Raw genomic sequence first — 26,597 nt, 5'->3', positions numbered from 1 at the left:
GTCCCCTTTCAAAATTATAAAAGCTAATGAAAAATGACAAAGAAGAAAAATGACAAAAAGTTCAAAATGACAAGGAAAAAGATAAAAGAAGTCCTGAATACAAATGTTTTCTGATTTTAAATTTAATTTTTCAATTTAATAAGAATCTGCTCTTTTTCCTATGGACTCTTCTTCCTCCATTCCCTCTCTGGGGAAAAGACCAAAAATCCCCACAGGTTGTTCTTGGTTGTAAACCCACATCTTGGCCTTTTCAGAATATCTCACTTTTTGCTCTTTGCTCTTTTTGAGTGAAAGTCACTCAGTCTTGTGTGAGCTGGACTGTGGCTCTTCACTCTTTTCATCCTTTCTTTCTGGCTGCCCAAAGCATTTTTTTCTTTGAACCTGGATGCTCTGGATTTGGGCTATAAATGATCAATTACTTCTGTTTCCACTTTGCTCTCTGGTACTAGGAAATCTGAGCATTTTTCTTCATGATTTTGTGAAATTGATACCCGAGTTAATTTTTTTTTAGTGTGACTTTCAGGTAGTTCAATGATTCTTAAAGATCTCTTTTAGATTGGTCAGTTGTTATAATTGCTTCTATTTTAAATTTTATTTCTTTGTTGTAATCCTTTTTTTGTTGTCTCATTGTGTCAAAATTTTTGGTTCATTCTGAATTTCAGCAAATCTGTTTACTTGGGTAAGGTTTTGTACAGTTTGTATCCAATTATTAAATCTCTTTCCAAGTCTTTCCTCCAAAACTTTCATTTCTTATTTGCTTATTCATTTAATTTATTATATCATGTAGAATCATTTTCAATTTTTGAATCATTTCTTTTTCAAATTCTTATTGATCTTATGGCAAGCTGTTTTTCTTTGGGGCTTCTCTATTAAGTATTTTATAGGTTTTTCTGCTAATTTTTCCAGCGATATGCTCTGGACAACCCAGCAATGCTGGTCTACGTTGAGCTCTAGGAGCTAATTCTAAGATTCCTGCCCCTCTTAGAGTCCCTTCTCTACTGCTTTCCACAAAGGACTAGGTCCATATTATGCTTTGGGCAACTTGAAACTAAGGGCCATGAGCTCTAAGGCCAACTGGGTCAGTAATCCAAGCCTTGAGTTGTTGACCTTAGCTGAAGCTTAATCTCAGATTGGTTTTGGATATCACTGTTTCATTGGCCTGAATTCTGGAGAGTGAGTGCAAACTCTTGATCCCTCTGGGAGCTCCCTAGTTTTTGGTTTATGAGCCAGGGAAGAATGTAATAAATATTTTAGAATAATTTTTTAGAAATTTTAAAAATTTCTAAATAAAAGTTTAGAAAAATAAAGATAGGATGGCTGTCTGGTGATTCTTGGATGAGAATTAAAATGAGTGGGCATGTTTTTCAACTGTACAGCACCTTGACAAAAATTGACCTTATAATAGGCATAAGAATATACCTGAATAAAATTTTAGCAAAACTAGATAGGATAACTCTCTGGTGATTATTAGATGAGAATAAAAATGAGCATGCATATTTTTCAGCTGTGCACAGCACCTTGACAAAAATTGACCACATAACAGGGCATAAAAATACCATAAGCAAATGTAGAAAAGCAGAAATACTAAATGCCCCTTTTACTGGCTATAGTACAATAAAAATTATACTAAACAAAAGATCATTCATAAAAAAGGATTAAAAATTAACTGGAGACTATATAAGTGAATCTTATTTCAGTACATTCTCTACTGCACAGGATTAAACTTTATCAAATGTTGTTGTTATTCTAGAGAAATATTTATGCTTAAGTCCAAGGATCCTATCTAGCAACTTAAAATCTTATTATAAATATTGATTTTATGGGTTTCTTTTGCTTTGTGTCATAGTTACTTTAGGACCTACTCCCATAGGCATACATTCAGGATACAAATAAATACACATCTAACCAGTGAACATTTCCTCAGAGGAGAGAAAGAAAGATCAGCAAAATACCCACACAGTGACCATATTTGACAGCATCTACCACATTCCATATCTCTCTCACCAAAAGGTGAGAGGTGCTTCTTTATCATTTCCTCTCTGGGGGCAAAGACTGGTCATTGTAATTACTGAGCACTTGACTTCGATTCAGGGCTCTTTTTATTAACTAATAACTAACTAATTAATTAACTAAAAATAATTTCTTTGTACTGATTTTAATCACTTTGCAATATATTCTTTCATAAGTCTTTTTATAGTTCTCTGATTTCTTTATATTCAGCATCTCTTCTAATTGGTAATATTCTATGATGTTCCCTTATCTTGATTTCTATAGCCCTAAAACAATTTCCACCATGGCAGTTTCTCTCATTTGGAATATCACAAATAGCCTCCTCCATGGTTTCCTGTGTCAAATCTCTTCCCTGTCCAATACATCTTCCTAAAACATAAATCTGACCGCATCATTCCCTTACTCGGTAAACATCAATAGCTCCCCATTGGCTATCCAAAACAGAATTTATCCTTTTTCTCTCAAAAATATCCCTCTACCCAATGTCTCTATTTCTGTTGGGGGTATTGCTGCTTTTCCAGATGTCTAGTACTATTCTCAACTTTCTACTGTCCTTCCCCTTGCAGATCCAATCAGCTGCCAAATCTTGCTATTTCTACCTCCACAACATCCTTTTCCTACTAGCAGGACCACCAAATTGACAGCCTCATCACCCTTCCTGCACTTCTGTACTAACCTATATAACTGGTCTTTCCCAAACTACTCCCTATTCTGCCAAAATGACTTTTTTCCACTGTAGGCCTGACTGCATCCTTCCCCTGCTCTAGAAATCCTCATGGCTACTTTTTCCCTCTGGGATACAGTAAACTTTTTTATTTCGCTTCTAAAATCCTTCATAGCAACCTTCTTAGCATCATTAAGCAATATTCCTTTTCAAATGTCTCTTCTCTCTAGTCTTCATTGGTGGCCACCAATTCCCATCTCTGTTATTTTGCCCTGAATATCCCCCATTTCCCACCTCATCCTCATAGAACCCCTTTTCAAAACAAAGACTGACCCTCTTCCCCCCACTTCCTTGTATTTGTCCTGTATGTAAATATATATGTATTTATAGATATATGCTATATGTGCATATATATACATAAAATATACATGGACACATGTTGCCTTCCAGACAGATTATAATACTGTAGATTTGAGAGTAGGGATTGGTTCATTCCTCCCTTCTGTGCCCCCTAGTACAAAAGATATTTAATAAGTGGTTGTTGACTGGTTGACTGATATTACCCCCAATTGATCTTGTACTCCACTACAAGGTGATTTTCCTGAAATATAGGTTTGACTTAGACATTCTAACACCATCAACAAAGTCCATCATTTCCCTTTTATTTCTAGGATAAAATGTAATATATACATATGTGTGTGTGTGTGTGTGTGTGTGTGTGTGAGAGAGAGAGAGAGAGAGAGAGAGTATTAAAATTAAAAGCTCTTCAATCTAACCTTACAATTTACAAACTTCCATATATTCTTTGCTCTCTCCACAGCAGTCTACTTGTGCACAAGTCTCCATCTCTCAAATGCATGCATTTGTCCTGCACATGACCATGGCTAGATTCACTCCTTATCTCTTTCTCTTAGAATCCCTTCCTGCCTTAAAACTTCATCTCACATGTATTTTTCCTGTTCTGCATAGCCCCTAATGATCTTACTTCTCCAATTATCTTATCTTTATCCTATATATTTTTATATACTTATGTTACATCCCTCATAGAATGTAAGCTTCTGGAGGGCAAGACTTTCTATCTTCACATCTCTATACCTTTATATCTCAAGAACCCAACATGGTGCCAACAAATAGAAAGTGCTTAACAAAATCTTCTTGACTTATTAATTAATTATATAGATGAGCATCCATTTGTTTTCAAAGCCTTTATGTTTTTTCTTTCTTCAATGAACCAGTTTCATCCCTATCATGGTCATACAGACATAGGAGGAACCTGGATTCAAATCACCATTTCCATAATGATCAGTTATTTCATCTTTGGCAAGTCATTTTACTCCTTAAGACTCAGTTCTCTTATCTAAAAAGTGGACATAATAGAATTCATCCGTGGCATTATGAAAAAAAGCCCTGAGTCTGGAGACAAAAGAACTGGGAGTTTTCATTTTGTAGCTATGCAATCAGGGATAAATTTATTCACTTCTCTGAGCCTCAGTTTTCCTATTTAAAAAATGAAGAGGAATGTTCATTGTAATCATTTCATCAGCCTTTGAAAGTGACTGAAGAGAGTTTTCTGGGTTTAAATCACACCTCAGATACTGACTAACTCTTCCACTTAAAATCTCAGGATCTCAGTTTCCTTATCTATAAAATGGATCTTTTTGATTCAGTGGCCTTGAATGCTCCTTCCATCTCTAAATCGATGATGCTGGGATCCTTCCTCATTTGGGTTATTGTTAGACCCAAAGGAATTCACATATGAGAAGGGTTTTATGAATAAAAGAGGGCTCCCTGAGAGCCCAGAAGGATATTCCCTCTCCTTACCAAGAACTTTTGAGATGCCTGCAGCGTAATTCCAGGAGACTGCTGAGGCCATTCTGACCTGCCCATGAGCCAGCCTTGACTCCTTGGGCTCTGGACCACATCCATCTCCCCTGCTCCCCACAGGGCAGCTTGTGCTTGCCTGCCCTGGCCAGCCCTTGAATGCTAGTCAGGAAATGAAGCTGCCCCATCACCCTGCCAGGGATTAGGCCCTTTCAGAAGCCAAGCCCCAATTTCATGGGTTTGAGTAGAAATCAGGTGGCCTGTGGGTCTGGCTGACTCAGAGCAAAACCTGCCAAACCTCCTCTAGCTTCAAACAAGTTAATGAATTTGCTTGGACTCAGAAAGAGGCCCATTTTCCTTTTCCTCTGTTTGTTAGCCACGATTTCCCATAGCTGGGGACCCGTGTTCAGCAGGAGGAGGCTGTATTTTGGGTTCCTCTTTATTCTTCCAGTTTCCAAGCAGTTGCATGAAGTGGAACAAATGATTGTTATTCCTTTGTTCCTCGTTTTTGGAGGGGACATAGATGGCTTTTTAGAGTTCCAAGCTGGGCCCAGAAACAATGGCCTGTGGTTTGCTTATTTGGTGGAACCAAGATGATCCGTGTGTGCCAAATCTAAAAAAAATCTGCCTGCTCATTGCTGACTTTGGGATTATCTGAGAACGAAATCATGTTTTGTAAGGTAATAATTAAGCATTATAGCAGCAATTACATTTTAATCCTTAGAATTATCTGTAATTGGTATAGGCTCTCCACCAGTGTGGATAGCCATGTTACCAAGCAGTAGTTAGTCTCTTAGCAAGAAATTTTTATGTGTGAGAGACAATTGGGATTAAGTAACTTGTCCAGGGTCACATAGATAATAAGTATCTAGGATTATATTTGAACTCAGCTCCTCCTGATTCCAGGACTGGTATCTAGCCACTGTACCACCTAGCTGCTCTAGTTATTTATTTTTTAAAGCTATCTCAATAAGGATACTATTCACTGGTATTTCTACTGCCTGTTAATATCTGGAAAGCCCTTGATTTAGGTTAAGTGTTTTGAGTCTCATAACAACCCAGTAAGGAAAGATTGTAAATTCTATCTTGGAGAGACTAAGGGCTCCAAGACCCTTATTTCATGGGTGAAGAAGCCCTGGCCCACTGGCCCTGCCAATCAGTGATTAAGATAGCAATTGAACCTATTTTGTCTTTACTCCAAATCCATGACCCTATCTATTGTACCCTTGGAGACTGGGTGTTATCTCCATATTGAAGAAGGACTTGAAACCAGGCCTTTCTAACTCAGACCCAGAGCTCCCACCTATGTTGTGGTGGTTGTTGAATTGTTTCAGTCATGTCCAAACTTCCTGACTCCATTTGGGGTTTTCTTGGCAAAGATTCTGGAGTGGTTGGTGCAGGTCGATTCTCCCAAAGCCCCCACATCTGTGAATCATAACACTGAAGGAGCTGCAAAGCAGCCTTTACTGATGCAGATGTTGCTTGTGGATTGGGAATTAAATAAATGGGAGGCAGAGGGAAGAGGAGGGAGGTCAGAGAATGCAATGGCCTCTCAGTCTCCTTGTATTGTTATCATCCTCTCACATGAAGGGATCTGTTCTGCAGGTCAAAGTTAGATCCCCAACAGCCACTAGCAGGTTGTTCCCATAACAAACGGCGCCCAATGTGGGGCACAAGAAACAAAGAAGCAGCAGCACTCAGGAGCTGTTTGTGAGTAGGATCCTCTCAGGAGAGTTCCATTGGTAACCATAGGGAAGGAAAGAGAGAAGAGATCCAATAAGACTTTTTCAGACAGGATAATTAAATTGGGCCAACATGTCAAAGGGCCGAGCCAGTAGACAGATGAGGGACTTAGGAAAAATGTCTACTCTGACTACAATCCTACTTCTCTGTTTGTAAGTTTGTCTCCATGACATCTCACAAGATTCAATGCCTGCTATAGCCTCTTACCCTACAACCATCCAGAGAAATAGGATGGAAAAGACTTTGCTAGTATCGTTTGCATTCCTCAACATGCAGGCTCAGATAACAGCCAGTGCACAAACTTACTGGCCATGCTGGTGGGGGGAAATAATCGTGTTCCCATAAAACAAAAAAAAAAAAATGGGGAATTGTTAAGAACCATGCCTAAGTGCGAAGGGGCAGGTTGATGCTCAAAAAGCCCCCACAGCTGTGAATCTAACACTGAAGGAATTGCAAGTCAGCCTTTGCTGATGCAGATGTTTCTTGTAGGTTGGGAATAAAATAAATCAAAGACAAGAGGGAAGAGGAGAGAAGTCAATCTACCTCTCAGTCTCCTTGTATCGTTATCATCTTCTCACATGAAGGGATCTTTTCTGCAGGTCAGAGTTAGATTCCCAGCAGCCATTAGCAGGTGGCTCCTGTAATAGTTGGCCATTTCCTTCTTTAGCTCATTTTACAGATGAGGAAACTGAGGCAGCAGTGACGAAATGACTTACTCCAGGATCATATAGCTAGTGTCTGAGACCAGATTTGAATTCATGAAGATGAGTTCAGTGAGCCAATCTCCCCCTTAGGTGCCCCTATATACTCCTAATTTATATGCTATATTGCTAACATATATATATATATATATATATATATATATGTATATTATGTATATACCCCCCTCCCTAGCCCTCTAGATAGCTTCATAGCTGCAGGAGGGTGAAGAGCACCAATGGACATTTTGTTAGTCATCAAGCATTTATTAAGAGCTTACTCTGTGCCAGGCCAGCTAGATGATGCAGTAGATAGAGCTCCAGACTTGGAGTCAGGAAGATCCAGCTTTTAAACACTTAGCAGCTGCATGACTGAGCAAGTCACTTAACCTGTTTGCCTCAATGCTTCATCTGTACAATGGAAACACACCGGACACAGAAGGTCCTGTCAAAGCTCAATAACCTCATGGCCAAGGTCACAAAGAGTTGGACATGACTGAATCATTGAACAGCAACCACTATGTGGTGAACCTCAAGTCTCTCTCTGTCCCTTCTGTCAACCACTAAGTGATAAAAGTGATTTTTCTCCAGGGCAAACCTGATCCTGCCACTCCCTGACTGACTAAATTTAGTGGTTCTCAATTAGCTTCAGGATTAAATATTATTTATCTCAATCTCATCTTTTTTTGATTTGTCATTTTTGTGTAAGGCTGGAAGGCAGTATTTTTCAAAGCACAAGCTGAAGCAGGGAGAAAGCAAAGTCCTTTGCCCAAAGGCAGGCAGCCAATGAGTGGAAGGGCTAGGAGTCAACTTGAGGTATCCTTCCTGAGTCATCACTCTGCTTTTTGGGCTTTGCCTCTTCTGGTTGTGACTGTGACAAGACTGGATTGCTTGAATTTTTTCCTTTCCCCTCCCAATAATATATATAAACATATATATATATATTTCATTTCTTCATTCATATTTTTAAAGAGGCAATTGGGATTCGTGTGACCTGCCTAATACAACTAATAACTAATAATATTCAGCTTTAAAAGATTTTGAAGTTCAAATTTTCCTCCTTCCTTATCCCTCAAGACAGTAAGCAATCCAAAATAGCTTATACATGCACAATCATATTAAATGTATTTCCACATTAGTCATGTTGTGAAAGAAGAATCAGAACAAAAGGGAAAAATCATGAGCAAGAAAAAACAAAAAATGAAAATAGTATGCTTTGATCTGCATTCAGACTCAGTTCTTTCTCTAGGTGTGGATAGCATTTTCCATCATGAGTCTTTTGGAATTGTGTTGAATCACTGCATTGCTGCGAATAAGTCTATTATTGTTGATCATCACATAACCTTGCTATTGCGGTATACAATGATCTCCTGGTTTTGCTCACTTCACTCAGCATCAGTTCCTGTAAGTCTCTCCAGGCCTCTCTGAAATCATCCTGCTGGTGATTCCTTGCAGAACAATAATATTTTATTCCATTCCATTCCATAGCTTATTCCTCCATTTGTAGTTGATAAGCACATGATGGGTGCTTCTGAGCAGCTATCCCCTTCCTGAAGGGTCTTTCTCATGCAGAAGTATCTGACCATACCAACTCTCCCCCACCTGTCTCTTTCCAGAATGCTGGGACTCGACCTCGTGGTTCGAGATGAGAATGGAAACATTTTGGATCCCGATGAGACCAGCACCATTGCCCTGTTCAGAGCCCATGAAGTGGCCTCCCAGAGGATTGAAGAAAGGATCCAAGAAGAAAAGGTACAGCCCCTGAGATGGGAAGGAGGCTTTCCCACGCCTGAGTCCCCTCCATGGTGTTGATTCTAAAGATGACAAAGCATCATAAATGGCTCAATATTATGCAACCAGAGATAATCAAAGCAAGTCCTCTTATTAGATCAGCAAATTAAAGGGGAATGATAATAAACATTTATGCAGCTCTTTAAAATAAGTCTTTACATATGATCTTTTAAAAATTTTCACAATGATCCTGGGGAGTAGGTGCTACAATAATCACTATTTAATAGATGGGGAAACTGAGATTGACAGGGGTTTGTCCACTATTTGCTATGAAAGCAGCAGGCATTCTTATCCCCGTTTTCTGGATGTATTCAGTGACCTCCTCCCGGTCAGTTTGGAGAAGGATTTGTACTCAGGTCTTTCTTCCTAAGTTAAATTCAGCTTCTCTCCTGCCCTCAGTCCATTCTCCAGAATCTGGATTTGCGAGGCCAGTCAATCTTCAATACAATGCACACCTACTGCCTCTATGTCAACTTCAAAAACTTTGTCTGCAACATTGGGGAGGATGCTGAGCTGCTTATGGCCCTCTACGACCCAGATCAGTCCAGATTTATCAGGTAACATGCAAGTCTGAAACCCCTTCTCATGCACCCCATCTACACCCAAAATCCAACGGCCATAATCTGACTCCAACCTAAAGGTAGGGAGGGAAGGAGGGAGGGAACAGGGAAGAAAGAAGGAAGGAAGGAAGGAAGGAAGGAAGGAAGGAAGGAAGGAAGGAAGGAAGGAAGGGGAGGGAGGGAAGAAGGGAGAGAGGGAAAGAGGAAAGGAGGGAAACAGGGAAGGAAGGGAAGGAGGGAGACAGGGAAGGACGGGAAGGAGGGAGACAGAGAAGGAAGACAGGATGGGAGGAAAGAAGGAAGGAAACATGGAGAAAGAAGGAGGGAGAAAGAAGAAAAGTAAGGAGAGAGGGAGGGAGAGAGAAGGAAAGAAAGAAGGAAGTGAGGATGAGGAAAAAAAGGAAGAAGGAAAGGAGGATGAGAGAAGGAAAGGAAGAAGGATAGGATGAGAGGAAGGGAAGATGCAAGGGAGGAAGGAAGGAAGGAAGGAAGGAGGAAAGGGAGGAAGGAAGGAGTGAGGAAAAATAGGGGAGACTAAGGGAAGGAAGGAAGATAATAAGGGAGGGAATGAAAATGGGGAGAGCAAAGAGGGAGGCAGAGGGGAAAGGAGGAAGGATTATAAGCATCAGGCACTGTGCTAAGTTAAGCGTAAAAATACAAGCTAAAAGAAAGTAATTCTCTACCCTCTAGATTCTTACATCTTAAAGACCACACACAGAAGGAAGGGTAAATGGTTTTGAAGTACAAAAAGTGAGAAAAAGACCTTGGAAGAGAATGACTCTTGGCCACCTTGGTTCACTCCATAAATGGAGACTCCAAATAGGGAAGGATGCTAAGTCTTGCAGGAATATATTTTAGGGTGAAAAACAACAAGGATGCTTGACCCTTCCAGAATTAGCAGCTGCAGAAGCCCGATTAAAACCCAGAAAATCAGGAATAGGGCCAGGATAAGGGAAAGCTTTTATTAAAAGTCCTACTCTTATCAGATACTATGGAAAGCCTAGATTACTATGACCACTCCCGCCACTACCATTACTATCGTTACTAATACTACTACTACCACTACCACCATTATTACTGTTAATACTACTATTATTACTTCTGCTACTACTGTTACTACTACTAAAAATAACTAAAATTTTAAAATTTAAGGTCTATAACCTGCTTTATCTACATTATTTCATTCAATCCTTTTGGTACCAGGAGGTAGGTCTGATTATTTTCCTCCCTTTACTGGTAAGAAAACTGAGGCAAATAGAGATTATCAAGATCACACAGCTAGTATGTACTTGAATCCAGGCTTGAACCCAGGTTTTCCTGACTTTTAGGGTCCAACTGTTTTATACTTTCTTGGAAAGACAAGTGAAACAGTTTTTGCCCTCAAAAAACTTACATTATTTGAGTAAACAACCTGAACATATATATTTATAGAAAAAACGTACAGCCAGTGAGTAGAAGGATATCAGAGGAGCAAGACCCTTGGCATCTGCTTTATGTCTCCAATCTCCTTGGGAAGGCAGGCAGTGAAGAAGGGTGATGATTTTGTTCCTGCCTACGAGGTGTGCCAGTGATTCCCATGGCATCCTGCACAGAGGCTGGCATTTTGGACTTTCCCAAACATTTCCCTGATGACATCTTTTATTTCTCTTTTAAATATCACCAGTGAGAACTACCTGATTCGCTGGGGCAGCAATGGGATGCCTAAGGAGATCGAGAAGCTCAATAATCTTCAGGCTGTCTTTACTGTGAGTCCTACCTCTGTTTTCTTGTCCGTTTCCACCTTCATTTATTTTTTCATTAGGTGCCATGTATTCCCAGTGGAACACATTCCTGGATTTCATCAACAGGAGCAAGTCATAGTTTATCCTGAAAGACTTTTGTCCTCCAATAACTTGATGAACCACTTAAATTCTCTCCTTTCCCCTCCCAACAATGTATATATTTCATTTATTCATTCATATTTTTAAGGAAGCAGTTGGGATTGGGTGACCTGTCAAATACAAGTAATAAGTATATGAGGCCAAATTTGAACCTGGGTTTTCCTGACACCAGGGCTGGCGATCTATCCAATGTACTGCCCAGCTGCCCTCATTCACTTATTTTTGAGCTGTAGACAAGTTTATCTTTCATATTCTCTTTTGAAATAAAGCTGTGGCTATTTATTTTTGTATCATAATCATTTCTGAATATCCCCCTTATTCAATCAATTGATCAATCATTAAACACCTACTATGTGTCACCCACTGTGTTAAGCATTGGGAATATAGAAAGAAGCAAAAGACAGTGTCTTCCCTCAAGGAGCTTGCAATGTAAGTCTAAATCAGATATTTGTAAACAAGCTCAATATAGGATAAAGAGGAAATAATTAATAGAGAAATGAAGAGGATTTGGGAAAGGTTTCTTGTAGAAGGAGGGATTTGGTTTGTGACTTAAAGGAGGTCAGGGAGATCAATAGCTGTCATGGATGAGGGAGAGTGTTCCAGGCACAGGAGATGACCAGAATAAAGAGAGGATAACAGTTTGATTGAGAAAATATGCTGGGGAGGAAGGTGTAAGCAGGAGAGATAAATAGGTTATAAGGGGCCTTGAATGTCAAGCAGAGCATTTTGAATGGGATCCTAGAGGCAATAGGGAGCCACCGTGGTTGATTGAGTAGAGATGGAGGACATGACCAGACCTGAGCTTTAGGAAAATCACCTAAGTGACTAAAAGGAGAATGGATTGAAATGGGGAGAGATGAGAGCCAGGTAGACTACCCAGCAACTATTACAGTGATCCGGGCGTGAAGTAATGAGCATAGCATGCCCAATGTGCCTTCATTTGTAAATAAATAAATAAATAAATAAGTTCTAGCTGCTCAATAGATTGCACATGAGAGTGTATGCAACATTACATACCCATGATCTCCCACCTTTCCAACTCCTCAATACCAATAGAATTCAATGGCTATTCTTTTACAACAAAGCTGACCCTTCTTGTTGGTTAAACTCAATAAGTATTGACATGTGTCCCCTACAATTATTTAAGGTGATGATGGAGAGGGAGGAGCTGTTAGCACTGAGTGCCTCCCCAGACCTCCGTGCTGGATTTCCCCAAACCCCCCCCCCCTTTTTTTAATGTCTAAATCAAGGTGTTTGTATCATAGGTGGGCCTTTCAGGTCTACCCTATTCCTAAATCCATCTATTACTGTTCAAGTCAGTTCAGGGACCATGGAGACTGAAATATTCTTCCTTATTTCATTGCTTCCTACCAGCTACAACTAGCGATTTGTCCACTCCTAGAGGACGTTCGGAAGATTAGTCACGTAAAGTGCCTTCCCTCCATTCCCAGGGTCAGTACAGAATGGAGGCAGCATCCAAACCTAGAGTTTCTGCATCCAATAGGAGTTGCCTTCTTATACTTAACAAATAAAACTAAAACCAACGCAGATAAAGAAACATAGGGGAGGATGCGTTGGGGGACTGTGACATATATAATGGGCCATTGGGTTTCTTAATAACTAGAGCTCCTAGAATCAGGTTTTATCTCGTGATTTAGGTTTTGTGAATTGGTGTAGTAGAGAGAAATAGTAGTGAGTAGGGGTGGAAATTCTTTTTATTTGTGTGCATAAAGCTCTCCATTCTGGTCCCAGAAGCATTCTCTGGTGTGTATGTGGGGGGGAGTAGGTGTGGAAGAAATCATTCATTTCAGTTCAGAGAAGAGGCAACTTCATGCCCTGGAAAGAAGAAATGATCTGGAGGGAGAGGTTGAAAGAAGGATCCCAGCTCTGGGACCGGGTGGGACCTCGGGGATCATTTCATCCAAACACCTCATTTACCAGATAAGGAAATGGAAGCCTGGGAAGTGAGGTGGCCTACAGGATCTCCCCCAGCACTTCCAAGCTATGTCCTAGGGTCCTAAGCAGGGTCTTTCTATGCACAATTGGGGAAGATGAAGGGAGAGAACCTAAGAACAAGTTTGCTGGACCCCTCTGCCCCACCTTCCCTGACCCAGATCTCCTCTGTCCCCCAGGATCTCAGTAGCACCGACCTTATCCGGCCCAAGATCAGCCTCGTGTGCCAGATCGTCCGGGTAGGCCACATGGAGCTGAAGGAGGGAAAGAAGCACACCTGTGGCCTCCGCAGGCCTTTTGGGGTGGCAGGTATGAAGCTGGGCTCTGGGAGAAAGGGACAGAAAGGTTCCAGCTGCAGGTCTTGGCGGAACCACTTGGGATGGTCCTCATTGCTTCCTCTATGTTAGGGATCCTCCCTCATACTCAAGAGTTAAAAGAGAAAGAAAAAGTGTGGAAACAAAGTCATTCACCCAAGCTATAAGACACTCCAACCAAATCTGACAGTAAATATAATGTCCCTCTCCCACAGTCCATCTCTCTAATGAGAAGGGCAGAAACCCCCTTGTTTCCCTGTTCTTGGCCAGGCTCTATCCCATCTCCCCAGTAGAGTTGAGTCCCCAAGGACTTCACTGTCATGTGTGCTTGAAGTTTCTCCCCAGTTGCTCTAGAGTTAGAAGAGGTCTCACAGTCAAGTCAGATCAGCTTTTATTTTCTGCTCTGTGCCCCGTGAGGTAGATATGGCAGGAAGATTTAGAGATCACAGAGATCATCGAGTCCATTGATTATATTTATATCTCATTTATATAAAAAATTAAATTTATATCATTTATACATTTATATCTCATTTATATAAAATTATATTTATATCAATCATTTATATATTTATATCTCATTTATATAAAAATTAATTTTGATTAAGAGTTTGTTTTTACATCACCTATGTATCTCACTATATCCTTCTTCCCCCTCCTTCCCTGAGAGCTCACAAAGAAAATAAAAATGAGTAAGATTTTTAAAAATTTTACATAACTAACCATCACATCAGGAAAAATGGGGGGGGGCAACATTACATGTGGGAAAATAGCAACATTCCACACCCATTGCCCCCCACTTTTGAAAAAGGGAGAAGTGTCTTCACATTTCTCTCTTTTGGGACCAAGCATGGTCATTATAGTTTTGCAGCTTTGCCTCGGTTATTTGTGATTGTTCTTTCCATTCGCAATGTTGTAGTCATTTTCCATATGGACTTTCTCTTTCTCCTCTCTTCACTCTGCACAGCTCAGTCTCCACACTTTTATTGTACAGGTGAGGAGACTCAGACCAAAAGGTAAAATGACTTGTCCAAGATAGGTCCTTATGCTATACAACAGATACATCCCTTGTACATAGTAATGACTGTATGGGTGTTTCATAATTGTTTAATTCTTCAGTTATTGAACAAATTGATCTGAGTTTATGTAAATAATAAGCAGTTAACTGGACTATTGACAAGGCATTCTATTTTCTCAGCTCAGTTTCTCAGTAATCAGCTATTAGTTTTTTAATGGACATTTATTGTGTTAAAATGCTATAGATAGAGAGACAGACAGACATATACACACACATACATGGAAATATGCCTACATGTATGGAAATCTACAGGAACATGTGTATATATGTGAAACCTGAATTTGTATGTATATTATAAATCATATATGCATGAGATGTATGATGAGCATATATATCTGTGTGTTCTTATGCATGTGATATATGTATATATATATATATATATACACACAATATGGTTGTATTTATCCATATATATATCCATATCCATATATATGGTGCGCACATTCTGTTTAGGGGATTTTTCAACATCTAGTTCTACATTTTAAGAAACTGATTTCATTTTTGTGAGTGACAGATTTCATTGATCAGAGAACACTGATTTCATTCATTGATTATCATTTATAGACTTCCCTATTAATATTGCTTCCAAGAATGTTCCTTTCATAGATGATTTCACAAGGTCCTACCTACACAAAATGCCTGACCCGGCACTCAGCTCGTGTTGACGAGTACCGCGTGCTGACTCGCTTCTCTAGCGCTTGAATGAGGCAGCATCTGCTGCCCCATTGTCCTGGTCACGTACAGTTTGAAGCCCCAAGTGTTTGCTTCCATTGTTCATTGTGATCAGGCAGCTGGACTCACACAAGCGTTCCATGGAAGGAGACATTGGTGGGAGAAGGGCAGGTGTTTGCTTCAGGATGTCTGCAGTCCGCTGCAGAGTAAAATTAATCAGCTAAGAAGATGGTGGTATAATGGTGGGAGCATTCAGTATGGCACCTGAAAAGCTTTTGCTTAAAATCTTGTTTGCACTTATTAGTTTTGTTTGATTCATTTATTTTGAGTTTCTATTTGAAATCCTGCCACCATCTCTTCTATTTGTGTGATCTTGGGCAAGCCACTTAATTATTTTCCCAAAGCCTCAGTTTCTTCATCTGTAAAATCAGGGCTGTTGGACCAGATGGTCTGTGAGGTTCCTATACAGTACTGTGAAATCTTTTCAACGAGATTTATGGGTGAGATAAGCACCACATTCCCTTTCTAGAGGTATCACAGAAATAAAGAGCTTGCTGGATACACTTGATCTCGAGGCAAACTGGATTGGCTCCTGCTAGTGACTTTGGAACCAATCACTTAACCTCTCAAGGCCCTGGGCAACTCTCTGATGTCAGTCAATGTTGATGGAGAGAGCTCTTTACGCTAATGAAATCAAAGCTATTTCCCTTCCATTTCAAATATGGTGTAACCCTATGAAGCTCAAATTATCTGATAGCAAAACATTGAAAAGATTGTGCTTCCAGCATTAATAATAATAATAATAATAATGTCATTTTATATCATTTTAAGGTTTGCAAAGTGCTTTGTAAATAATTCATTACATCTTATTATCATCCCCATTTAAGAAATTCAGAAACTGAGGCAATTGAGTTTGTGACCTGTCTAGGGTTAATTAGCTAATAGCTGTCTGAGACTAGGATTGAACTCCCGGATCCCTGGTCCAGCCCTCTCTGCTAGTCTACCTAGCTGCCCCTATCAATCTGTGAGAAAGGGCTTGCCCCATCCTTTACTGTAAAATATGGCTGCAAACTCCATTATTAACGAAACAAAAGGGGAAATCTTTAAGCCAAGTATCTTTCCTCTCTGGTGTTGTGTGTCTGGGAGGAGGGAAGGGGAATGGGTGAGATCATTTTCCACAGTATTAATGGAGACATGAAGCAATTAGTCTCGTTAATTGCCCTTATCTCTTTCTTAGTGATGGATATTACCGATATCATACATGGGAAGGTTGACGACGAAGAAAAACAACATTTCATTCCCTTTCAGCAGTAAGTACTTTGGCACAGCTCCCAGCCGACTCGGGCCCTGTCTTAGTCCTTCAGTCACTGAACCAGCGGCCTGTGCTCCTTCCGTGGAGGTGGGCAGCCCTTAATCAGGCCAGATAGGAAACATCTCTTCACAGTTGAAAGGGATCCCATAGGAGATTTGAACCAATGTCTTCCCAAGACTTAAATCCCATCTACTGCAGCCCCGAGAAACGACCGTCAGCCTCTGCTCAAAGTCTTCCAGTCAGGCAGTCAATATGCATTTAATAATTTCCCTTTGGAGGATAGAAACAAAGAAAGTCATTTTCTACCCTGCTTTATTATGTTACAAAGTGCTTTAATTCATTTTTTTGTCTTTATATCTTCTTCTGTCTCCTTCCCTTTCCCTCTTCATAGAGAACTCTTGATTTAACAAGTTCTTTTTTTTAACAAAAGAAATGAAGAATAAAGGTAAAGAGTCAACAAAACTAATAAGTACATCCCCTAAATCTGTAAATCTATGCAGCGTTCCCCATAGCTGCACCTTCCACCTCTCCAAATTAATGGAAACGGGGTCTTCTCTTAGCTCTTCTTCAACAAGCATTTATTAAGTGCTCACTGTGTGAACAAAGAATAGCAAAGGAGTTCTGATGATGGGGATTCACTCATTATCTGTCCTCAAGTCTGGGCAAAGCTCTCTGGTTTGGTGGATCTCTGTAATCCATGGTAAAAATGATAAATTAATAAATAAATAGCTGAATAGTATAATATAAGGCTCCTGCTCTTCAAAATGATGTAGCACTGTGTGAAAGACTTGGAACCAGGGCTTCTTAAGATCCCCCCCCTTCCTAGATGATCATGGAGAGATTTCAAGGAATCTATAAACTTGGGCCAGAAAAAGGAAAAAAGGGTCTGAGAAAGGTCCATAGGCTTCGCAAAGCTCCCAAAGGGGTCCACAGCATCCTCAAAAGGTTATTCTTAAATTAGAAAATGCAAAAAGTAACTTATGTTATTTCCTCGATCCTGATCCTGCTTCTTTGTGAAGAGGATGATCTAATTGTTAGTCAGTGAGCAGTTATTATGCTCCTGATATGTATGAGGTACTTGGGGAAGGTTTTTAATTGATCTTAGCTTCCCTTTATAAAACAAAGATGGTAATTGTGTCCTACAGTGGAAGCAGCTCTGGGTTGAAAGTCTTTTCAACATCTGGTACCTTTTTGGCACCGGTCTAGGCACGGGAGATACAAAGACAGAATTAAATATTCATTCTCAAGTCAAAGAATTAGTCCAGTAAACATCTATTAAGTACCTACTATGTGTCCAGCATTGTGCTCACTAAATACAGAGGATACAAAGAGAGGCAAAGACATGATCTCTGCCCTTTAGGGGCTCCCAATCTAAAGGGGAAGAGATAATATGCAGGCAACCACATACAAACAAGATATAGACAATCAATGGAGGGAATCACATAAGGGAATATAAATTGGGCAAAACATGCGATTGCCCTAAAATCCCCGTCCAATATTTAACACCTTTAATGGTGTGACAACTGGCGAAGTTTGTTTTATGTCACTAGATTTATTTATTATTCTGTCCCAGTTAATTTGTGTGGGGAATAATGGGTTAATAATGTATGGGGAAAATGGCACACAGAGTGGATTTCAGCATAACTCCTTGCTAAGAGAATAAGAATATATAAGATAACATAATGTAATATAGTATAATATAATTTAGTATGATATTATATAACATGATATAGTGTAGCATGATACAAATAATATAACATAACATAGTATACTATAACATAACCATATAATATGGTATAACATAACTTAATATAATATAACAACAGTATAATGTGTAGTCTAACAGTTTACACATAGGATAATATAGTATGATATAAATAACATAATATGATATAATTAATATGATATAATGTGACACTCTAAGTAATAAGTAGTATCCATTTATTCAGATACTTGCTCTAGAATTATAGGAGAGAATCTTCACTCTTAGGGGTCAGAGAATGAGGGAAGTAAAACGTTATAGACAGTAATCCATGGTGTAGTTTCCAGTTTCCAGTTTCCAAAGCAAAAACTTTCACTAGTGAACAAAGAGTATACGTGGCCTGGCTGTCTTTTGTTAGAAGTCCCTGTCTCAGTATACCAAGTAATTTGTAATTCTTGAGTATTCCACAGTATTTACTAATGACAGAAGCAAAAACCACTTTTTAAGCCAGGGAGGTTTTAACCCACAATGGAAAGGTATTGACTCTGAAGACAAGGGACCTGGGTTCAAAGCCCACTCTGACACAGTCTCTGTGATCTTAACTTTCTGATGTCTCAGTCTCCTCATCTGTAAATTGAGGGCTTTGGATAAGACCACTCTCCAATTCCTTTCTGGCTCCAATTTTTTGGTCCCATGATGCCATGTATATCACGTTTCATATGTCATTTGAAGGGAGGGAGAAGATGCTTATTTAGAAGGGAGACAGACATATTGTGCTAAGCGCTTTACAGTTTTTACAATTGTACCTTCTCCCTAACCCAGTAGAATACATCCTGCTAAATCCCCAGGGCCCAGCCTGCTGCCTGTGGCAGCATTTCATATAGCTTTGTGGAATCCAATGGAATCGAATATTGGATTTGGATTCAGAATTCCCACTTGTTGCTCAGTTCTTTTTCTTTCACAATCCATTAATAAGCATTTATGAAGCACCTCCTGTGTGTAAGGCAGCTAGTTCAAGTATTCTAGCCCAGTTTCTTGCTACCTCTGGGAGCTTGGGGCAGCTGAGGCTCTCTGTAGAGTCCTTAAGAGGAGGGGATGAGCCGAACGACCTCGGGAGTCCCAATCTCATTTCTGGGAGGGATCCCTTGCAGGATCCCGGCTTTCACCCGTGAGATGAGGGAGTGACGCCCCCACAGTCCCTTTGCCTTGATGTTGGTTTTTTCCGCCTGCCTGGTTCTGAGCCAGACATTCTCCAGTGGCGATGACTTTCTCCTCCGTGTCATAATGCAGCCATTGAGGTTCTGGGGAGCTCTGCCCTAATCTGATTACTGCTTGCTCTGCTCCCAGCGGCCACTGCAAATTGTTCACCAGGCAAATTGCAGTCTCTGGCATTTAACCTGATGACATTTTTGGCAGCAGCCTTCAAAACACGCCACAGAAGCCATACTGGCTGCTGGCCTGGGAGAGGGTCTCCGGGTGCTTCTGCCAGCCCCTGGAAGCTTGTAAAAGGCCTTGTTCTTGGGGCCTGCTAGAGATGAGCACATTTTTGTGAATATCCAAAGATTTGTTTCTTCCTCTGTTGTCAGACCTCAGCTTTGAGCCCAGCAAAGACAGTCAGCGGGCAAGAGAACAAAGCCTCTAGCGGAGGCCAGAGGCTGTCAAAGCATATTGTGCTGATGGGCCAGGGCGTTCTGCCTCTTGGCGGGCCAATGGGAAGAGGGGCATCTCTGAGTACCCTATTAGTTCTTCAACCTGACACGATAATTAAAGTGAAGCCGTTTGCAGGCTCTTCCAGCTGGGTTGATGTCCCATTCCCAATTGTAGCAGCTGATGGAGGAGAGAGGGGAAGGTTGTCATGTAAGGGATGCGAGGAATATGAGAACAGCATTCCAAATTCAAGAGAACCCATGATTATCTGCTGCTTCCTAACTGGCTGACCTTGGACAAGTCCCTCTGATGCTCTGAAACTCAATTTTCCTAGTTTGTAAAATGGGGAGGGGTTGGGGGGCTGCATCATCTTTTATGTCCATTCCACACACAGGCATTCTGCATTCTAAGGCTGCCCCCCTGCTCTGGTGTTCTGCATTCTAAGTTACCTCTTGGTTCTGACAGTCTGTGCTTTACGATCTCCCCTAACTTTGATGTTCTGTATTCTAAGATCGCAGCATTCAGTGTTCTAAGGCCCTTCCCAGATCTGACATTCAGCTTCCTTGATCATCCTATGGGCCCTCCAAACTGCAATGTATTCTAAGTTTGATGGCCTTGTAGATGGTACGATGGATGGAAGGTAGAGTTCACATTTAGCTGATTTTGGCCTGAAGCCATCTTCAGGCCCAGGCTACCTGAATAGGACTGATTGTCCCCTTCTTCATGTTCTACTTTACTTAGTATGGTCTCTAGTGAGTACTGGATAAATGCTTGTTGACTTGTCCATGGACAAATCATTTAGCTCCTCTATGTCCTTGTCCATAAAATAGACATATTAACCTGTAAGGTTCCCATCATTCTAGGTTGTCCCCTTTGATATTCTATTTCCTAAGATCCCTTCTCTAACACTAATATGCTCTATTCTATTTTTGGTATTCCAGTCTGTAGGTTCCCTCCTATTATTAGCATTCTTTGTGCTAAGAGCTTTTTGATATCTGACATTCTATATTTTAATATTCCTCCTCCTTTCATGATTTCCTAATTTTTTATTTCATTTCTTTATTTTTAAATAATAGCTTTTTATTTTCAAAATATATACAAAGATAAGTTTCAACATTCACCCTGGCAAAACCTTATGTTCCGCATTTTTTCCTCCCTCCTTTTTCCCACCTCCTCCCCTAGACAGCAAGTAATCTATGTTAAACGTGTAATTCTTCTATTCATATTTCTACATTTATCATGCTACACAAGAAAATCAGATCAAAAAGGATCTTCCCCCCTAACCTGCCCACTGCCACAGTCCCAGCTCTGATGGTCTGTATTCTATGTGCTAAGGTTCCTTCTGCTACCTTCATTCTTTGCTTTTCTGAACTCAGCCTGAATTCAGGCTTTTCTGAACAGTTTCTGCCTTTAACACTGCGTTATTGCAAAGAACAGTTAATTCTGCAAAGTTGACCCCTCAAGGGGTGGGAGTGTGCAAGAAATAACAAGAAGATGAGTATCCTTGGTGGGAGAGAGAGTGGGTGTGACCACATTTGTGTTTCCACAAGTTCTCAGGGGAACCAGGTCTGGAGCAGGTTGTACTCTGGAGTCATTCTTCCCTGACTTCTTCCCCTCCTTGTTGTTCTGTTTCTCAGGATTGCTATGGAAACCTACATCCGACAGAGACAACTTATCATGTCACCGCTGATAACCTCCCATGTGATCGGGGAGAATGAGCCCCTCACATCGGTCCTAAATAAAGTGATTGCAGCCAAGGAAGTGAATCATAAAGGACAAGGTACCAGAACGGAGAATGGTCAGGGTGGGGTGGGAAGGGGATGGTGCTTTCAGAACTGCAACCTCAGATTGCTCCCTCTTTGATACGTTGACTTTTTTTCCCAAAGAACTTTTATCCCAAAGAATAATAACTATTCATGTCTTAGCAAATACCTGATGGCAAATGAGATTCCATTGATAGTTAAAAGCCTCTCACCTTCAGGAATTAACTCAGAACTTTTTCTTAGAACCCCTTTATACTCTGAAAAATTATTTTGGATCCCAATTTATTTATGTGGTTTGTAACTCTTGATATTTATTAGATTAGAAATTAAAATCTTAGTATTACCATGAAAATCATTTTGACCTCATCAACCTTCTGAACGGGTCTTGGGTCACCTACCTGCCCTTCCTGGCTTCTTGAAGAACGTGCCATGGGCTCCCATCCTCTAGGAGTTTCCACTAAACTAGAGAGCTCACTCCAACTAAAATTGGAGAGGCTTATTACCAGATTGACTATCCAGCAGCATCTTAAAGACCATCTCTCAAATCTCTGAGGGACAAAGTGGTAGACGGAATTTGAATTAGAATTAGTGTACATGGAATTAGAAAGACCAGATCAAATCTCACTTTAGGTACTTACTTAGTACCTGAACAAGATTCCTTATCCAAAAAAAAAATCTCAATTTTCTCATATGGATATTTAATATCCCTCCTCCTTTCATGATTTCCTAATTTTTTATTTCATTTCTTTATTTTTAAATAATAGCTTTTTATTTTCAAAATATATACAAAGATAAGTTTCAACATTCACCCTGGCAAAACCTTATGTTCTGAATTTTTTCCTCCCTCCCTTTTCCCACCTCCTCCCCTAGACAGCAAGTAATCTATTTTAACCATGGGCAATTCTTCTATTCATATTTCTACATTTATCATGTTAACACAAGAAAATCAGATCAAAAAGGATCTTTCCCCCTAACCTGCCCATTGCCACAATCCCAGCTCTGATGGTCTGTATTCTATGTGCTAAGGTTGCTTCTGCTATCCTCATTCTTTGCTTTTCTGAACTCAGCCTGAATTCAGGCTTTTCTAAACAGTTTCTACCTTTAACACTGCGTTATTGCAAAGAACAGTTAATATATATATATATATGTATATATATATATATATATTTGATATATAATTGAACTAAATAGCTGTTATGCCATGAGTGTTCTGAAAGATAAATTGTGATCTACAACAACAGGGAGAGTCCCTAACCTGACAAAATTACTTATGCTGAAATATATGAGCTGATGCCTACAAGGGGATTGATCGTTCAGTCCAAAAATTGAGGGAAATGGGGCCATTGATATGCTCAAAACGGAGGCAAGCATAAGCTTGATTGATCTTATATTTTAAAGTTTACAATAAATTTAACTTCCCAAATACAAAAAGAGAGAAGCAGAGTTAAACAACAGTTATTCTGAAAAAGATCTTGGGATGTAAATGAAACATGAGTTTAATGTGAATCAGCCAGGTGATGAGCAGTACACAAATAACTAATGAAATTTACTTTACAAATGAAGAAACTGAGATCCAGAGTAAGTGACTTTCTTCATATCACATAACTGATATCCCAGGAAGGATATGAACCCATAACTTTCTGATTGTTCCCTATGTTTGACCATATATATTTATGGATCTGTAAGACAGAAAGGAGAGTGATCTCCCCTTTTGGAAATCCTGAATCTCAAAACAGAGCCATAACTAGGGTGAGGCACCTAGGACTTTGCTCCAAAATTTAGAGCACTTGGAATATCTACAATAGATTGAAACCACTGAACATCTAGTTAGCAAGTCTCATTTAGAATTAAAATAGAAATCTTCCTAAAATCATGATGAACTCATCCTTTATGCAATCCAGCCCTGCTTCCTTTGCTGGATATATCTTTCCAAAAGAAATCACTGGAGGTATACTCTACTCACAAAGACAGTGACTCAGGGATTTGCTTTCACTGCCCAAATATTGTGTTCCAAGTAGATTTCTTTCAAAGGTCTTCTACCTCTAACTTTATTTTATAAAGTTGATTTAAGGAAGCCAAGATGGCAGAGTAGAGAAAGCCCTTAGCTAAACTCTGTCTGACATCCAATGCAAAAACAAAAGGCAAATAGTGAGCCTCTGAACCCCAGAATGATGTAGGACCTGGCCACACCCACCCAGCACTGGAAGGAAATCATCAGCACTGACCCAGGGCAGCCTAAAGCTACTGTTGCCTGTAGAGGAAGCTTGGGGCAATCTCCCCTTTGCCCTAAGAGCAGACCTCAATCTTAAAAAAAAAAGAGCAAAAAAACAAAAAGAATTTTAACCAAAGATAGCTTTTATGGAGAAAGAGAAGAACAGATCTCAAACCCTAAGGATCCTAAAGGCAAATCATCTCCAGATGAAGCCCCAAAGAATGATATGAGTTGGTCCCCATCTCACAAGGTTCTCTTGGAAGAATTCAAAAAGGATCTTAAAAGAAAGTTAGAAGAAAAAGGGGAGTGGAAATGAGAACTTTGCAAGAGAGTTTGGAAAAGGAAAAAGAAATGATCTGAAGAAAATTCCTTAAAAATAGATTTAATGAGATGGAAAAATCACATAACTCCTTAGAAAATATATTTGATAAAATAGAAAAAGCATAAAACGCATCACAAAATAGATTTTTAAAAAACAATTCATTGAAAAACAGAGTTTGTGAAATGGAAAAAAAATCCAGTGAACAAAACACCTCACTTAAAAGTTAAATTAGCCAAATACAAAAGAAAATAAAAAAGCTAACTGAAGAAAAAAATTCACTAAAAATTAGTATCGAACAAATGGAAGTGAATGACTCAATAAGTCTTCAAAGGTCAGTCAAACAAAACCAAAAATGAAAAAAATAGAAGAAAATATAAAATATCTCATTGGAAAAACAAATGACCCGAAAAATAGATCTAGGAGAGACAATCTAAGAATTATTGGAGTTCCTGAAAACCATGATGAAAAAAAAGAGCCTAGACATTCTCTTTCAGGAAAACTGCCCAGATATCCTAGAACCAGAGGGTAAAATTGAAAGAATTCTCTGAAAGAGACCCCAAAATGAAAACAACAAGGAAAATTATAGTCAAATTTCAGAATTATCAGATTAAGTAGAAAATATTGCAAGCAGCCAGAAAGAAACAATTCAAATATTGAGGAGCCACAATCAGGATTACCCAGGATTTAACAGCCTTTCACTTTAAAGAACAGAAGGGCCTGGAATCTGATATTCCAAAAAGCAAAGGAACTTAGATTGCAACCAAGAATCAACTACTCAGCAAAATTAAGCATCTTTCAGGGGAAAAGATGGACATTCAATGAAACAGCTGAATTTCATTCATTTCTGAAGAAAAGACTAGAGCTGAACAGAAAACTTGATCTTCAATACAGAACTCAAGAGAAGCATAAAAAAGTAAAAAGGAAAGAAAAAATAACAAAAAAAAAGTTAAAAAGCTTATATCCCTATGATGGAAAGATGATATGTTTAACTCTTGAGATCTGTATCTCTGTTATGGGTATACTTAATGGGTGAAGGTATAATTTGATTTTATTGTGATAATATAAAAAAGAAATTAGCGGAAGAATGGTGATTCTATTGGAAGAAGAGGAAAATGGAGTTAAAATGGGGTAAATTACATCATATGAAGAGGCAAAAAAGACCTATTGCAATTGAGAGAAACATTGTGTGAATCTTACTCTCCTAAGATTTGGCTCAAAGAGAGAATATCAGACAAACAGCTTCACAGAAAAACTCATCTCACCCTTTAGGGAAGTAGGAGGGGAAAGGGAAAAGGGGAAAGGAAAGGGGGAGACTAATAGAAGAGAGAAAAGAAGTAGAAAGGAAAAGGGATAAGAAAAGGGGAGAGGCCTAGAGGAGGAAAGATTGAGGGAGATGGTGATCAGAAGCAAAATACTGGGGAGGAGGGAAAGGAGAAAAAAAAGAAAAGTATAACATGAGGAAAACAAGATGGCAGAAAATACAGAATTAGTCATTTTAACTGTGAATATGAATGGGGTGAACTCTCCCATAAAACAGAACAGGATAGTAGACTGAATTAAAAACCAGAATCCTAAATTATGTTGTTTACAAGAAACAAATTTAAAGCAGATTGATACATTCAGAGTAAAGGTAAAAGGCTGGAGCAGAATCTATTATGCTTCAGCTGAAATTAAAAAAAAAAAGCAGGGGTAATGATCCTAATTTCAGATAAGCAAAAGCAAATAGATCTAATTAAAGAAGAAAGGAAACTATGTCTTGCTAAAGGGTACTATAGATAAAGAAGTAATATCAATATTAAACATATGCACCAAGTGGTATACCATCCAAATTCCTAGAAGAGAAGTTAAGAGAGCTGCAAGAAGAGTTAGACAGCAAAACTATACTAGTGAGGGATCACAACTGTGAACTACAAAATAAATAAGAAAGAAGTTAAGGATGTAAATGGAATTCTAGAGAAGAAGTTAGATATGTTAGACCTTTGGAGAAAACTGAATGAAGACAGAAAGGAATATACTTTTTTTTTTCTCAGCAGTACATGGAATCTATACAAAAACTGAGATGGATTAGTGCATAAACCCCTCAAAACCAAATGCATAAAGGCAGAACTAGTAAATGCATTTTTTTCAGATCATGATGCAATAAAAACCACATGTAATAAAAGGCCAAGAGATAATAAACCAAGAATTAATTGAAAGCTAAATAATCTAATCCTAAAGAATGAGTGAATGAAACACCAACTCATAGACACACTTGATAATTTCATCCAAGAAAATGATAATAATGAGATCACATACCAAAATTTATGGGATGCAGCCAAAGCAGTTCTTAGGTGAAGTTTTATATCTTTAGATGCTTACTTGCATAAAATAGAGAAAGAGAACATCAGTGAATTAAGCATTCAACTAAAAGAGCTAGAAAAAGAACAAATTAAAATTCCCCAATTAAATACCAAATTTG

General features: G+C 39.3%; 1 protein-coding gene across 1 annotated transcript in view; it reads left to right on the top strand.

Moving 5' to 3' along the window:
• DOCK5 (dedicator of cytokinesis 5) overlaps positions 1–26,597 on the top strand; it is a 236,457-nt gene that overhangs the window by 102,299 nt on the left and 107,561 nt on the right. Inside the window, exons 7-12 of the mRNA XM_031949649.1 lie at positions 8,553–8,688; positions 9,127–9,284; positions 10,951–11,032; positions 13,300–13,429; positions 16,419–16,491; positions 21,480–21,622. Coding sequence (XP_031805509.1) covers positions 8,553–8,688; positions 9,127–9,284; positions 10,951–11,032; positions 13,300–13,429; positions 16,419–16,491; positions 21,480–21,622 — 722 coding nt within the window. The remainder of the gene's footprint in view (positions 1–8,552; positions 8,689–9,126; positions 9,285–10,950; positions 11,033–13,299; positions 13,430–16,418; positions 16,492–21,479; positions 21,623–26,597) is intronic.

Source organism: Sarcophilus harrisii, chromosome 2 (genome assembly GCF_902635505.1).
Source record: "Sarcophilus harrisii chromosome 2, mSarHar1.11, whole genome shotgun sequence".
Classification (NCBI taxonomy): Eukaryota; Metazoa; Chordata; class Mammalia; order Dasyuromorphia; family Dasyuridae; genus Sarcophilus; species Sarcophilus harrisii.
The sequence above is the reverse complement of the archived record's forward strand: the minus strand, read 5'-3'. Positions and strand labels throughout refer to the sequence as shown.